This window comes from Saccopteryx bilineata, chromosome 3, assembly GCF_036850765.1.
Source record: "Saccopteryx bilineata isolate mSacBil1 chromosome 3, mSacBil1_pri_phased_curated, whole genome shotgun sequence".
NCBI lineage: Eukaryota > Metazoa > Chordata > Mammalia > Chiroptera > Emballonuridae > Saccopteryx > Saccopteryx bilineata.
In genome coordinates, this window is record NC_089492.1 from 226,573,951 (window position 1) to 226,589,615 (window position 15,665).

Sequence of the window (15,665 nt, forward strand, 5' to 3'; positions counted from 1 at the left end):
ATATAAAGTATAGAAACAGAACATTTCAAATGTAAGCAAAAAATTTAAATTAAAAGTATATAGACCCTAGCCAGTTAGTTCAGTGAATAGAGCATAGGCCCAATATAGCTCTCAGGTTTGATCCCCAGTCAGGGCACTCAAGAGAACAACCATCTGCTTCTTTTTCCCTTTTTCTCCCCTTTCTCTTCATCCTCCCCTACCACAGCCAGTGGCTCCATTGGTGTGAGCCCCGGCCAGGGCACTGAGGATACCTCAGTTGATTAGAGCATCAGCCCCAGACAGGGGTTGCAGGTTGGATCTCCGTTGGGGTGCATGCAGGTCTGTCTTTACATCTCCCTTCCTCTCATTTAAAAAAAATATATATAAATAAACTGTGATTTTGTGATTTAGTTTACTTCTTTAAATCATAGTCTGGATTAAGAAATCTTATTGACTGCTTAATTTTTTTAAAAAATAACATATAACTGATGTATAATATTATATTATTTTAATTTCAGGTGTTCAATATAATTATGCAGTAATTGAGCATATTATAAAATGATCATCACAATATTACACTTAACATTAATCACCAATGATTACAAATCAGATATATAGCTTGCAAATATTTTCTTCCTTTTGGTTGGTTGCCATTTCATTTTAGTGATGGTTTCCTTTGCTATGCAGAAGCTTTTAATATTTGTGTAGGCCCACTTGTTTATTTTTGCTTGTGTTGACTTTTCTCTTGGTTTCAGATTAAAAAAAAAAAAAAAAATATATATATATATATATATATCTCACCCGCATCACCAAGGCTGACGTTAACAAGCTCACTGCCTCTGTTTATGCTAGGATTTTTATGGTTCCAGATCTTACCTTCAAGTTTGCAATCCATGTTAAGTTAATTTTTGTATATGATAGTGGTCCAGTTTTACTCTTCGGCATCTGTCTGTCCAATTTTTCCAACATCATTTATTGAAAAGACTGCTCTTTTCCTGTTGTATATTCTTAGCTTTTTTGTTGCAAATCATTTGACCATATATTTGAGCATTTATTTTTGAGCTCTTTATTGGCCATAGAACTATGTGTCTGGTTTTATGCCAGTATCATACTATTTGATTAATATAGCTTTGTAATGTAGTTTGAAATCAGGGAGCATGTTCTTCATGCATCCAGCTTTGTTATCTCTAAACATTTCTTTTCCTATTCAGATTTCATTTGAATTTTAGGATTGTTTGTTTTTTATCTGAAAAATGCCACTGGAATTTTTTTAATAAGGCTTAACATGGAATTTGTAGAATGCTTTGGGTAGCATGGATATATATATATATATATATATTTTTTTTTTTACAGAGACAGAGAGAGAGTCAGAGAGAGGGATAGACAGGGACAGACAGGAACAGAGAAATGAGAAGCATCAATCATTAGTTTTTCATTGTGTGTTGCAACACCTTAGTTGTTCATTGATTGCTTTCTCATATGTGCCTTGACCACGGGCCTTCAGCAGACAAGTAACCCCTTGCTCAGCCAGCGACCTTGGGTTGAAGCTGGTGAGCTTTTGCTCAAACCAGATGAGCCCGCGCTCAAGCTAGTGACCTTCGGGTCTCGAACCTGGGTCCTCTGCATCCCAGTCCAACACTCTATCCACTGCGCCACTGCCTGGTCAGGCAGCATGGATATTTTTAATAATATTATTCCAATCCTTGAACATGGAATATATTTTCATTTATTTGTGTCTTCAATTTTTTTTCATGCTGTCTTACAGTTTTCAGTGTGCAAGTAGTTTACCATCTTGTTTAAAAATATTCTTTTTTGTTTCTTTTTTTGGTGCAATTATAAATGGGATTTTCTTAATTATCCTTTTAGATAGTTTATTAGTGTATGAAAATACAAAAAGAAAGTTTATACACTGATTTTCTTCTTTAATCAGTTTTATTTATTTTTTTCTTTTTATTGAATTTATTGGGGTGGCACTGGTTAACAAAATTATACCAGTTTCAGGTGCACAATTTCACAACACATCATCTGAACATATTGTATGTTCACCACCCCAAGTCAAGTCTTTTTCTGTCACTTTATGTTCTCCCTATAACCCCTTCACTTCCCCCTCCCCCTAGCAATTATATTGTTGTCCGTGTGGATGAGGTACCTTTTTTTTTTTTTTTTTTTTTTGTATTTTTCTGAAGTTGGAAACGGGGAGGCAGTCAGACAGATTCCCGCATGCGCCCAACTGAGATCCACTTGGCATGCCCACCAGGGGGCAATGCTCTACCCATCTGGGGCGTTGTTCTTTTGCAACCAGAGCCATTCTAGCTGCTGAGGCAGAAGCCATGAAGCCATTCTCAGTGCCCTGGCCAACCTTGCTTCAGTGGAGCCTTGGCTGCAGGAGGGGAAGAGAGAGACAGAGAGGAAGGAGAGGGGGAGGGGTGGAGAAGCAGATGGGCGCTTCTCCTGTGTGCCCTGGCTGGGAATTGAACCTGGGACTCCTGCACGCTAGGCCAATGCTCTACCACTGAACAAACCAGCCAGGGCCCCATGAGGTATTTTTGTTGTTTTTCCTAACTCCCTTCACCTCTCCCCACCAGATCCTCCTGACTCCTGACAGCCCCACAGCCTGCTGTCTATGAGTCTGTTTCTATTTTGCTTGTTAGTTCATTTTGTTCATTAGATTCCACATGTAAGTGAAATCATATGGTACTTGTCTTTCTCTGACTGGCTTATTTCACTCAGCATAATGCTCTAAAGGTCCATCCATGGATTTGCAAAAGGTAAGATTTCTCTTATATTTTGCAACTTATTGTTCTAACAGTATTTTGGTGGAGTCTTTCAGGTTTATTCCTGTAGAGTAAATATTATGTCATCTGCAAATAGTTATAGGTTTACTTCTTCCTTTCTAATTTGGATACATTTTCTTTCTTTCTTTCTTTCTTTCTTTCTTTCTTTCTTTCTTTCTTTCTTTCTTTCTTTCTTTCTTTCTTTCTTTCTTTTCTTTTCCTTCCCTTTCCCTTTCCCTTTCCCTTTCCCTTTCCCTTTCCCTTTCCCTTTCCCTTTTTTGGCCTAGTTGCTCTGGCAACTATGTTGAATAAAAGAGGCAAGAATGAACATTCTTATCTTGTTCCTGATATTAGAGAAGTTTTCAACTTTTCAACATAGAGTATGAGATTAACTATGGGCTTATCATATATGGCTTTATTATGTTGTGGTATGTTTCTTCTATATTCACTTTAGAGTTTTTATCAGAAGTGGATATAGAATTTTTCAGATTTTTTTTTCTGCTGCTATTGAGAGGATCATGTGATTTTTATCTTTAATTTATGTAGTGTTATCACATTGTTTGACTTGACTCTTTAATTCTGTATATAAAGAAAGTATTTTAAAGATGTTTAAATAGTTGGCCTATGGCAAAATAATTTTTACAGAATGGAGTATATGTATTTATTCATTTAATTACACTAATAATGATAAGTTGTTCCAGATGTGGAACATAATATAATATATTATGTTTTTACACTAGTCACCATTTGATGAATTAAGAAATCTGGTTTTGTATGCTAATTAGAATTTTTCCATTTGGGGACATACTCAGTTTTAGAAAATATTTTAATACATTTTATTTTTCATGCAATTAATAGAAATTTTGTATTTGTATTTAAAGTACAATTGTTAATAATATTTTAGGTAAAGAGTCTACCAGATGCCAAATTTTGGAGTAGATTAAAGAACCTAAAACTTCTCTATCTTCACGACAATGGGTTTGCCAAGTTAAAGAATGTATGCATGTTATCTGCCTGTCCAAGCCTCATTGCCCTCACTATGTTTGATTGCCCGGTAAGCCTTAAAAAAGAATATAGACATGTTCTTGTCAACAGTATATGGACTCTCAGAGCATTGGATCATCATGTGATTTCTGATGAAGAAATAATTCAGAACTTGCATCTTCCTGAAAGATTCAAAACATATAACCACCGGCTTTTCTTTAATTTCTGCCCTGCTTTGAAAAAGGTAAATGGTTTTATTAGGATTTGTTTTAATTAAATTTATAGAAATAAAATTTTAGCTTCTATGGTCCATATCTAAATTACATAAAACTAATATTTTGCATTATTTATATAATATATACTAGTGAATACATTAGTAATGTATAATAGAAATTTATAAAAATGTTTGTTATGTTTATTGCATAAAAATTGTTGAGAAGAAAATTACTAAATTGCAGAGAAACATATATATGTTTCCATTATGTTTTAAAAGATTAAAGGATATATAGCTTACATACTATAAAATTCCCCTACTTTACATATATAATTCAATGACTTAAATGAATTAACAGTGCTATTTAACCATCTACAAAATCCAATGTTAGAAATTTCCAACATTCCAAAAGTTTCTTTCATTCCCATTCGCAGTAAATCCCTATTCCAACTCCTAGTTCTACGTAACATTGATCTGTTTTCTGTCTCTGTCTATAAATTTGCTTTTATAAAAAATTAATATAAAGGAGTCATACAATAAATAGTCTTTGCATCTATCCTCTTTTACTTAGTGTGATGTGTTTGAAGCTCATTCATGTTGTAACATGAGTCTGTAGTTTGTTCCTTTTGATTTCTGAGTAATCTTTTATTATACAATTATACTATATTTGTATTTTCTTTGTCCATTCACCAATTGATGGACATGAATTATTCCAGTTTTTTGCTAATGTGAATAATGTTACTCTGAACACCTACATGCATGTCTTTATGTAGATATAAGTTTTCATTTTTGGGGGGTAGATTCTCAGGAGTGCAATTGCTGGGATGTATGGTAATTTTATGTTTAATTTGTTAAGAACAGTAGTACCACTGGTCTGTGAGGGTACTAGTTTATGTGTTTGTAAACTCTTAGTATTTTCTGTTTTTTTCGCTATAGACATGTTAATAATTGTGAAGTAGTATTTCATTTGTGATTTAATTTTCATTTTGTAATGTGTAATGATGATAAGCATCTTTTAATCTGCTTATTAACTAGTCATGTATCTTTGATGAAATGTCTATAGAATTTTTTTCTTCATTTTTAAAGTAGATTGTCTTAGTGAGTGGTAAGAGAAGATATCTGCATGTAAGTCCTTTATCAAATATATGAATCAAAAATATTTTCTCCATCCTGTAGCTTGTCTTTTCATTTTCTTAGTGGTCTCTTTTAAAGCAGAAAAGATTTGAGTTTTATGAGGTTCAATATTATGCATTTTTTATGTATATTTTTTTGGTGTTTTATCTAAGAACTCTAATTCTAGTCACAATTTTTTTCGTCTAGAAGTTTAATAATTATATTTACTAAAATTAGATTTATGTTTTATCTTGAATTTTTATGTAGTATGTGAGGTAAGAAGTTTATTTTTACATGTTGATATTCAATTATACCAGTTCATTTGTTGAAAAGATTATTCTTTCCCCAGTGAATTGTTTTGATATCTGTCAAAGATAAATTGGCCATAACCTGACCTGTGGTGACACAGTGGACAAAGCGTCGACCTGGGATGCTGAGGTTGCCGGTTCGAAACCCTGCACTTGCCTGGTCAAGGCACATATGGGAGTTGATGCTTCCTGCTTCTCTCTCTCTCTCTCTCTCTCTCTCTCTCTCTCCCCCTCTAAAATAAATAATTAAAATAAAAAAAATAAATTGGCCATAAATGTAAGGGTCTATTTCTGGACTTTCAGTTATAGTCCAGTAGTGTATATATTTATTCTTAAGACATTACCACACAGTCCTCATAACTGTAGTTAACTTTTGAAATAGGGAAGTATGAATCCTCAAAATTTGCCATTTTTTTTCAATATTGCTTTGGCTATTCAGGGATCTTTGCATTTACAAGTGAATTTTAGGATCAGCTTGTCAATTTTGACAATGATCCCTGCTATGATAGTAATAAAGGTTCTATAAAATGTATAGATCAATTTGTGGAGAATTGCCATTTTTACAATAGTGAGTATTCTCATTTATGAATGTGAACTGTATCTCAGTTTATTTAGATATTCTTTAATTCTCTGAACAATGCTTTGTAGTTTGCATTGTACAAGTGTTGCACTTACTTTGTTAAAACGTTTTTGTATTTGATTTGAGAATGGAGCCATTTATTTAATTTTATATTTGGATTACTTGTTGCTAATATATATAAATACAATTGATATTTTCATTTAATCATATATCCTGCTAAATTCTTATTCTCATTTATTAGTTCTGGATTTGTTTTAATTCAAAATATTTGTTTTCAATTGAAAGTGCATCTTTAATTTTTTCAAGTTTTTTATATTTGAATGAATGCATTGGGAAATAGTTTATTTTCTCAATGCTATAAAGAACAACTTAGATTATTAATGAAGAGTATAATACTATTCAATTCTTAAACAATTAATTTAGACCTGGTGACTTAGACCTGTTCATATCATCATTTTATGCTGATTTTTAAGTGTTGAAAGAGTTATTGGGAAACTCTATATAGTTAGAGGTTACATGATACTTAAATGGATAGATAAAAATATAAGAAAAATATATCATGACATGAATATTAGAACAAATACATATGTATGAGTTCAAAGAAGAAGGCTAACTCTTCAGGTGTTAGAAAAAGTCAGGCACAAAGTAGAGGAAGTAAAAAGTATTTTGCAAAAGAGTGTTTATAATGTTTTCTAAATAGATATAAATCTGCATATAAATGCATTGAAAATTGATGAAGAATAGAAAATCATTTGAACAGTGGTGATCACATCTGAAAGGTTATATAAACAATAAACAGTGATTAGGGATGGGAAGGCTGTAGATTAGGAAGTTGGAAGACTTTTATAATTATATATGATTCTTTATATTTAAATATGTAAGTATATTAATTATTTTGTAATAATAGTTTTAAAAATTAGAGAAATAAAAAACAAAGAATATTTATCTGGGTGTCTTAACCTGGACCCTATTATGAAGAATTTCATCTAGAAATTCTAGTTGTATCATATGGTATAGTCAAATTTAGGAACATACATGATCTTTTAAAGGACAGTCAAAATATTTGATGTTCATTTAAGGAATTAACAGAAAGTTGAATGGAGAGTATTGAAAAGAACCTTGAATGACATACCAAGGAGTTTAGAATTCTTAATGCATGCAGTTAAAATCTATTAAAGTTATTTGAGTAGGAAAATTAGAAGGATTCCATCATAGTTGGCCTCTATGAATAAATAGTATTGACACAGTTTTATAAAGATTAATACAGTATTTTGCTAGCAGATTAATAGGGTTAAGGGACAGATGAGGGCAGAGAAATCAATTACTCTAGGCCAGAAATGATGTGATTAGGGTTGATGTAGACAACAAGTGGCAAAGAAGAAAGAAGACAGTGTAGAGGATACTCAGTAAAAACCATTGTGGTAAGCACTTTATACATTTCATCCATTCATTTCTTCACCAAATTTGTACTGAGCCCCTATTATGGGAGCGGGATTATTCTGGACTCAGTAGTAAGTAATACTGACAAAGGTTCTGCTTTCGTAAAGTTTAATGGAAAGATACAGGAAATAAATGTGTAAGGCAAATTCCTCACACCTCCACCCCAAAATAAAACAACCATAAAATGCCAGATAATGTTAATTTCTAAATAAAATGTTAACAGAGAAGGAAAGGGGTTGAGAGCTGCACTAGTTTAGCTAGGGTGAATGGGGAAGGACTTTCTGAAAAATATTTATTCTTTGTTATATTCTTTGACTTGTAAAGGTATTACTCTTACTTCACAGATGAAAACAAAATATGGTAAGTTTTAGGAACTTACCCAGTGTCAGATTTCAAGGCTGTTTTGGTTTTGTAGTACTACAATCTTCACAAATGGTAGAGAGTGCAAAGATTTGACAGGATTCTTTTTAACAGATTAAGTATAAACGGGGAAGAATAAGTAGTAAGGAAATAGTCCTGTAGTATTTTGAGCTTGAATAACTGGGACAAAAAATAACCTAGTTAACAGAAATGTTTGCTTTGCTTTTATTTTATTTTAATTAGTGAGCAAGAAAGAGAAAAGAAAGGAGAGAGATGAGAATCATAAACTCATAGTTGCGTCACTTTAGTTCTTCATTGATCACTTCTCATACATGCCTTGACCTGGAGGCTCAAGCCAAGCCAGTGACTCCTTGCTCAAGCTAGTGACCTTGGCCTTAAGCCAGTAACCATGGGCTTCAAGCCAGTAATGATGAAATCATGTTGAAGATCCCATGCTTAATCTGGTGACCCTGTGTTCAAGTTGGTGAGCATGTGCTCAAGCCTGAGACTTCAGGGTTTTGAACCTGGGACCTCAGTGTCCCAAGTCAATGCACTATACACTGTGCCACCACTAGTCAGGCAGAAATGGTGGCATTAAAATGGTTTCAGTAGAAAGTTAAGATCTATCATATTTAGTTGAGGCAGGATATTGATGTAGACATATCACCAGCCATTGGAAAGGAAGGACTAACATTCAGAAATAATGTTCTAAGTCTAAGAAGTCTAAGATGTCAATCCAGTAGTTGTTTGCTTGAGGTCATAATTGAGACTGAGCTATAACAGGAAAAGATAAAGGAAATAAAGGCTGAAAGCTAAGGACAAAGCCTCAGGGCACAGTCTCAATTTTTTGGGTAGAACACAGTGGATCCAATAAGGATGAAAGAGTTCTGATCCCAGGAGATAGAAGGAAAAACAGAGACATACTTTATTATCACTTAAGTTAAATGAAAAGACTGATTTAAAAATGAGAAGAATGTTGTATATGGTTAAGGAAAATAGCACTGATATAAAACTATTTTGAAAGGCTTTTAGATGGTGACAAGGTTATTGCATTTTTGAATTTCAATAACTTGCAGGGATGAATATAAAATTATAATGCCAAATATAGAACCTTTTTTCTGAGAAAATATTTGATAAAGGAGAGACAATGGTCTCTGTAGAAAATTGAATTAACAGATCACTTTATGTGAGATGATACTAATTTCAACATATTTTTAAATTGAAGGAAATAAATTTTAATTAAAAAAAATTGAGCCTTGGCCTGTTGGCTCAGTGGTAGAGTGTTGGCCTGATGTGTGGATGTCCTAGGTTTGATTCCCGGTCAGGGCACACAGGAGAAGCACCCATCTTCTTCTGAACCCCTCCCCCTCTCACCTCTCTTTCTCTGTCTCTTCCCCTCTTGCAAGCCATGGCTCAATTGGAGTGAGTTGGCCCAAGGCACTGAGGATGGCTCCATGGCCTCTGCCTCAGGTGCTAAGAAGAGCTTGGTTGCTGAACAACAAAACAGTATTCCAGATGGGCAGAGCATCGCCCCCTAGTGGGCTTGTCAGGTGGATCCCTGTCAGGGCACATGTGAGAGTCTGTCTCTGCCTCCCCTCCTCTCACTGAATTAAAAAAAAAAATTGAAAACAGAAATAGAAGCAATGATTGAATAAAAAATAATTGTGTACAAAATTTGAAGGAAAGGCCTAAAAAACAGAGTAAACCTTGAAGTAATATAGGTATACCAAATTCTGGCAGAATTTGTATGAGTTATAGAGAGTTAAAGAAATCTTTGAATAACAGTTTTCAGTTTACCTATGCATTTCCATTCATTACTTTTGCTTATAAGCAATATTCTTCTCATAAGGTTATCCTTTGACTATTGAAAGATTTTTGTTTAGTTTGTAGAAATATAAAAAACACTTAAGAAGGAATACACAGCAGTCTATGAGGATCTATTTTTATTTAGTCATTGCATTTGTTATTAACAAGAATATTATGAAAACTGAAAATATTTGTGAACCTTATAATAGTTCATGTAATACTTTCAATATGTATTATTGTTCATTATCTGGAAGGTATAGATGTAGAAATTAAAGAAGTCTATGTTCACTATAAAAGAAACAAATTCATAGTCTGATTTAAACTTGTGCTGATTTTAACAATAAAATTATCTAGAAAGATCCCATTAATTCTTCACTGAGGTATTTAATGATATACAGGCCTTTGTTTTTTGGGGTCTAGTTGGAAAATATATTTTGAAGAAAAGGAAAAACACAGGCTCTTCACTATATGAAATCAAAGTAACTAGAAATTTGAAGTGCTTAGTTATCTAATAGCATATAATAGAAGGATAATAGATGTATAAATAATTTTATTATGTATAAATAAAAATGTTTAAGATGGGAATGATCTCTTTGATAGGAACAAAAGGCAAAGCCACCTGAGAGACTTCTATCACCAAACTAGATCACAAGGCTACCACTAGATAAAAGGGAATCTAGTATGATGCATTTTTTTTTTTTTTACAGAGACGGAGAGAGTCAGAGAGAAGGATAGACAGGGACAGACAGACAGGAACGGAGAGATGGGAAGCATCAATCATTATTTTTCGCTGCACATTGCAAGACCTTAGTTGTTCACTGATTGCTTTCTCATATGTGCCTTGACCACAGGCCTTCAGCAGACCAAGTAACCCCTTGCTCGAGCCAGCAACCTTGGGTCCAAGCTAGTGAGCTTTGCTCAAACCAGATGAGCCCACATTCAAGTTGGCGACCTCAGGGTCTCGAACCTGGGTCCTCAGCATCCCAGTCCGATGCTCTATCCACTGTGCCACCACCTGGTCAGGCTTGATGCATATTTTTCACCCAAATATTTTCCTGTGTATTTGGGAATAACAGTTGTTTGTTTTTTTGTTTGTTTGTTTGTTTTTTAATTTTTTTTTAATTTTTTAATTTTATTCATTTTAGAGAGGAGAGAGAAAGGAAGAGAGAGAGACAGAGAGAGAGACAGAAAGAGAGAAGGTGGGGAGGAGCTGGAAGCATCAACTCCCATATGTGCCTTGACCAGGCAAGCCCAGGGTTTCGAACCGGCGACCTCAGCATTTCCAGGTCGACGCTTTATCCACTGCACCACCACAGGTCAGGCTTGATGCATATTTTTAATGGCACATTTACTTGTTAAACAAAACCAACATTCTGTTAATAAGGAAGAAGGAAAGATAGATTTTTGGAAGACAGTTAGTACTTTCTGTTTAACAGTGAAAAATAAATGAAAAATGCAGTACAGCACTGATATTTTAAGAAGTTTTTAGTTCAAACATTTTGTTCTTTATTCCATTGTGTCAAAAGGAAAATAAAAATGCTTACATACAATATGTAATTAACAAATACATTCTTTAAAAAAACTTAATGCTTGAAATAATAGTGATATAGATTAATGTTTGTAAAATTTTAAATGTTTTTAGTTTCCAAAAAATAAAGATAAAAAATATATAGCCTGTATAAAATATGAAAGGTCATATATTGATAAAATGTGAAAAGTAAAACTATATTTATAAAAATTCACAATATAGGTACATTTATGAATATTATTGAACTATAAATAAATGTAAATAAATTATAAACAGGTATAAAAACCCAAAATAAAAATGTTTATTAGCATGATCAAGTTCAAAAACTGAAATACAGAAAAATGAAAAAGTGCTAAGTAAATACAGTATTATTAAGTTGAATAAAGCAAAAGACTTTTTTCCCTTTATTATTAATTTTAATGGGGTGACACTGATTAATTGAGGTACATAGATTCAGAGAAAACATCTCGAGGTTATTTAGACATTTGAATATGTTGTATACCCATCACCCAAAGCCAAATTGTCATCTATCACCTTCTACCTGGTTTTTTTGTGCCCCTTCCTTCCCCCACCTCCTCCCTCTTCTCCCTTGCCCCCTGCCCCATAACCACCACACTCTTGTCCATGGCCCCGAGTTTCATTTTTATGTTCCACCTATATATGAAATCATATAGTTCTCAGTTTTTTCTGATTTACTTATTTCACTCAGTATAATGTTATCAAGGTCCATCCATGTTGCTGTAAATGATCCGATGTCATCATTTTTTATGGCTGAGTAGTATTCCATAGAATATATGTACCACTATTTCTTTATCCAGTCATCTATTGAAGGGCTTTTTGGTTGTTTCCATGTCTTGGCTACTGTGAACAATGCTGCAATGAACATGGGCCATGTGTCTTTACTTACCAGTGTTTTTGAGTTGTAGAGTTATATACCCAGTGGAGGGATTGCTGGGTCATACGGTAGTTCTATTTTAAATTTTTTGAGAAACCACCATACTTTCTTCCATAATGGTTGTACTACTTTACATTCCCACTAACAGTGGTTCCTTTTTCTCCACAGCCTCTCCAACACCTGTTATTACCTATCTTGTTGATAATAGCTAATCTAACAGGTGTGAGGTGGTATCTTATTAGTTTTGATTTGCATTTCTCTAATAGCTAATGAAGATGAGCATCTTTTCATATATCTGTTGGCCATTTGTATTTCTTCCTGGGAGAAGTGTCTGTTCATGTCCTCTTCCCATTTTTTATTGAATTGTTTGCTTGTTTGTTGTTGAGTTTTATGAGTTCTTTGTATATTTTGGATATTAGGCCCTTATATGTGTTGTGTTTGAAAATGTCATTTACTTGGTTGTCTGTTTTTTGTTTTTTTTTTGTCAGTTACTCTTGCTGTGCAAAAGCTTCTTAGTCTGATGTAGTCCCATTCATTTATCTTTGCCTTCACTTCCTAGCAAAGGACTTTTTACATTAGACTTTATGTAGACTTCTGCAAACAAATCATTAAGTGGCATTAATATGTTCTCTTTCAAGGGATATAAATATAACTGCTACAATAAAGTTTTTTTTGCACATTAATATACAAAATGGTATTATACAAATACATATGACAAATATATTTGGAAATATGAAACTAAATAGATAGAAAATATTTTAATTGTGGGGGAACATAAAATCTTTGTCTCAGTAAATTGTTTTGTTAAATATGGATACAGGGTTCCACTTCTGGGACGATAGAGTGGATGCACCTCTCACAATTTACAACTCAATTTCTGTAACATTATATGCATTATGAAATTACTATGTTACATAAATTATATAGCTTCTTGGACTTTATATACAAAACAGACCTAAAAAAGACTGTGAATGGGAAAAAGCAGAGGCTGTTTGGCTAGGACAATTAGAACCTGAGGAATTATATAGTAGTGAAGTAAGTTGCCTCTTTGGCATATATATATATATATATATATATATATATATATATATACACACACACACACATATATATATATATGGCATATATATATATATACACACACACACACACACACACACACTAAAATTGAAGCTTAAGAAGCCAGTAGCCCAGAAAAGTCAATGTGTGCAAACAAACAAAATACTAAAAATACTAACAGAAGCCTTCTCTCTCTATCCTAAAGGGAAAAAAATGTTCAGTTTAGTAAGACAGATAACTTTTAGATAATAATCACTCTACTCCAGTCAAAACTATAGAAGAAATTGTGGTTCCACCTTCACCTGTGCAGCATAGCCATAGAGAGTGGGAAACCTAGACTGCTATCTTGTGAGGCTCTAATAAGGCAACTCAAAATTCACTGGAATGGTGTCACAGGAGGCCTAATGGAGATCAGGCTTTTACCATTGCCTGGATTTAATAAGGCCACCCCATAACATTGTCAGTGAAGATCACATATGAGTTGAAACTCTCATCCTCACCCAGTAGAAACAAGGAGCACACCTCCCAATTGGGAGTTTATAGATGAATGATGAGTAACTTGGACTTTATTTACCTCTTATAAATAACAAGATAATGACATATTTCTGCTTATGGAGGAATATTAAAGAAAGCCAACTAAGACAATTTAAATACAATTAAAAGTTTTGTTTGTTTGTTTGTTTTTGTTAACATGAAATATATTTTAAATTATTGTGTTTATATAGATTCTAGTGTCCCCCGAATACATCCTTCCCTCCTCCATGTTCTCCAGTACATCCACCTTGTCCCCTCCCTATAATGCCCTCCCCCCCTTTGCTCCAGGTTTTGCTTTTCTGCTCTCATTCCATCCTATCATCCCATCCTATCATCTTCTTTCCTCTGTCTGCTTTCCTTCTGGATCCTTTGATCCCACCTCTGTCTCTATTCTGTTGCTCAGTTCATATTGTTCGTCAGATTCCTCAAATGAGTGAGGTCATATGATATTTTTCTTTCTCTGCCTGGCTTATTTCACTTAACATAATAGTTTCCAAGTCCATCCATGTTGTCGTAAAAAGTAATATATCCCTTTTTTCATGGCCCTATAGTATTCCATTGTGTATATGTACCACTGATTTTTAATTCACTCATCCACTGACAGACACTTGGGCTGTTTCCAGATCTTGGCTATTGTAAACAATGCTTCTATAAACATGGGGGTGCATTTCTCCTTTTAAATCATTGATGTGGTGTTCTTGGGATATATTCCTAAAATTGGGATGGCTGGGTCAAAAGGAAGTTCCATTTTTAATTTTTTGAGGAATCTCCATACTGTTTTCCACAGTGACGGTACCAGTTTGCATCCCCAACAGCAGTACATCCTCACTAGCACTTATTATGTTGGTTTTGTTGATGAGCGCCATTCTAACGTGTGAGGTGATATCTCATTGTGGTTTTAATTTGCATTTCTCTAATGATTAGTGATGCTGAGCATTTTTTCATATGCCTTTTGGCCATCTTTATGTCCTCTTTGGAGAAGTGTCTATTCATTTCTTTTGCCCATTTTTTTTTTTTTACAGAGACAGAGAGAGAGTCAGAGAAAGGAACAGATAGGGACAGACAGACAGGAATTCAGAGAGATGAGAAGCATCAATCATTAGTTTATCGTTGCAACACCTTAGTTGTTCACTGATTGCTTTCTCATATGTGCCTTGACCGTGGGGCTACAGCAGACCAAGTAACCCCTTGCTTGAGCCAGCGACCTTGGGTCTAAGCTGGTGAGCTTTGCTCAAACCAGATGAGGCCACACTCAAGCTGGCGACCTCAGGGTCTCCAACCTGGGTTTTCCACATCCCAGTCCGACACTATCCACTGCGCAACTGCCTGGTCAGGCTGTTTTGCCCATTTTTTGATTGTATTCTTTATCTTCCTGGTGTTGAGTTTTACAAGTTCTTTATAAATTTTGGTTATTATCAGATGTATTGTTGAATATGTTCTCCCATTGTGTGGTTTGCCTTTTTATTTTGTTCATATCGTCTTTAGCTGTGCAAAAGCTTTTTAGTTTGATATAGTCCCAGTTGTTTGTCCTGTCTTTTAATTCCCTAGCCTGTGGAGAGAAATAAGCAAATATATTGCTGCGAGACATGTCAGAGAGCTTACTGCCTATGTTTTCTTCTAAGATGCTTATAGTTTCACAACTTGCATTTAAGTCTTTTATCCATTTTGAGTTTATTTTTGTGAATGGTGTAAGTTGGTGGTCTAGTTTTATTTTTTTGCAGGTAGCTGTCCAATTTTCCCAACACCTTTTGTTAAAGAGACTGTCTTTACTACACTGTATGCTATTACCACCCTTGTCAAATATCAATTGTCCATAAAGGTGTGGGATTATTTCTGGGTTCTCTGTTCTGTTCCATTGATCTGTATGCCTGTTCTTGTGCCAGTACCAAGCTGTTTTGAGTAGAATGGCCTTGTAGTATAACTTGACATCCGGAAGTGTGATACCTCCCACTTAATCTTCTTTTTTAAGATTGCTGAGGCTATTCGTGTTCTTTTTTGGTTCCATATGAATTTTTGGAATATTTGTTTTATATCTTTGAAGTATGTCATTGATATTTTAATAGGAATTTCATTGAATTTATAAATTGCTTT

General features: G+C 34.0%; 1 protein-coding gene across 2 annotated transcripts in view; it reads left to right on the plus strand.

Moving 5' to 3' along the window:
* The window catches only part of LRRIQ3 (leucine rich repeats and IQ motif containing 3), a 176,255-nt gene that overhangs the window by 1,517 nt on the left and 159,073 nt on the right, over window positions 1-15,665 (plus strand). The window contains exon 3 of one of the 2 annotated variants that reach the window (XR_010730132.1): window positions 3,658-3,738. Coding sequence is in view for 1 of the 2 variants with exons in the window: in XM_066264975.1 (XP_066121072.1) it covers window positions 3,658-3,981 (324 nt within the window). In the remaining variant the exon portion in view is untranslated. Of the gene's footprint in view, window positions 1-3,657; window positions 3,982-15,665 lie in introns of those variants that run through there. The other variant, XM_066264975.1, reaches the window with a different exon arrangement.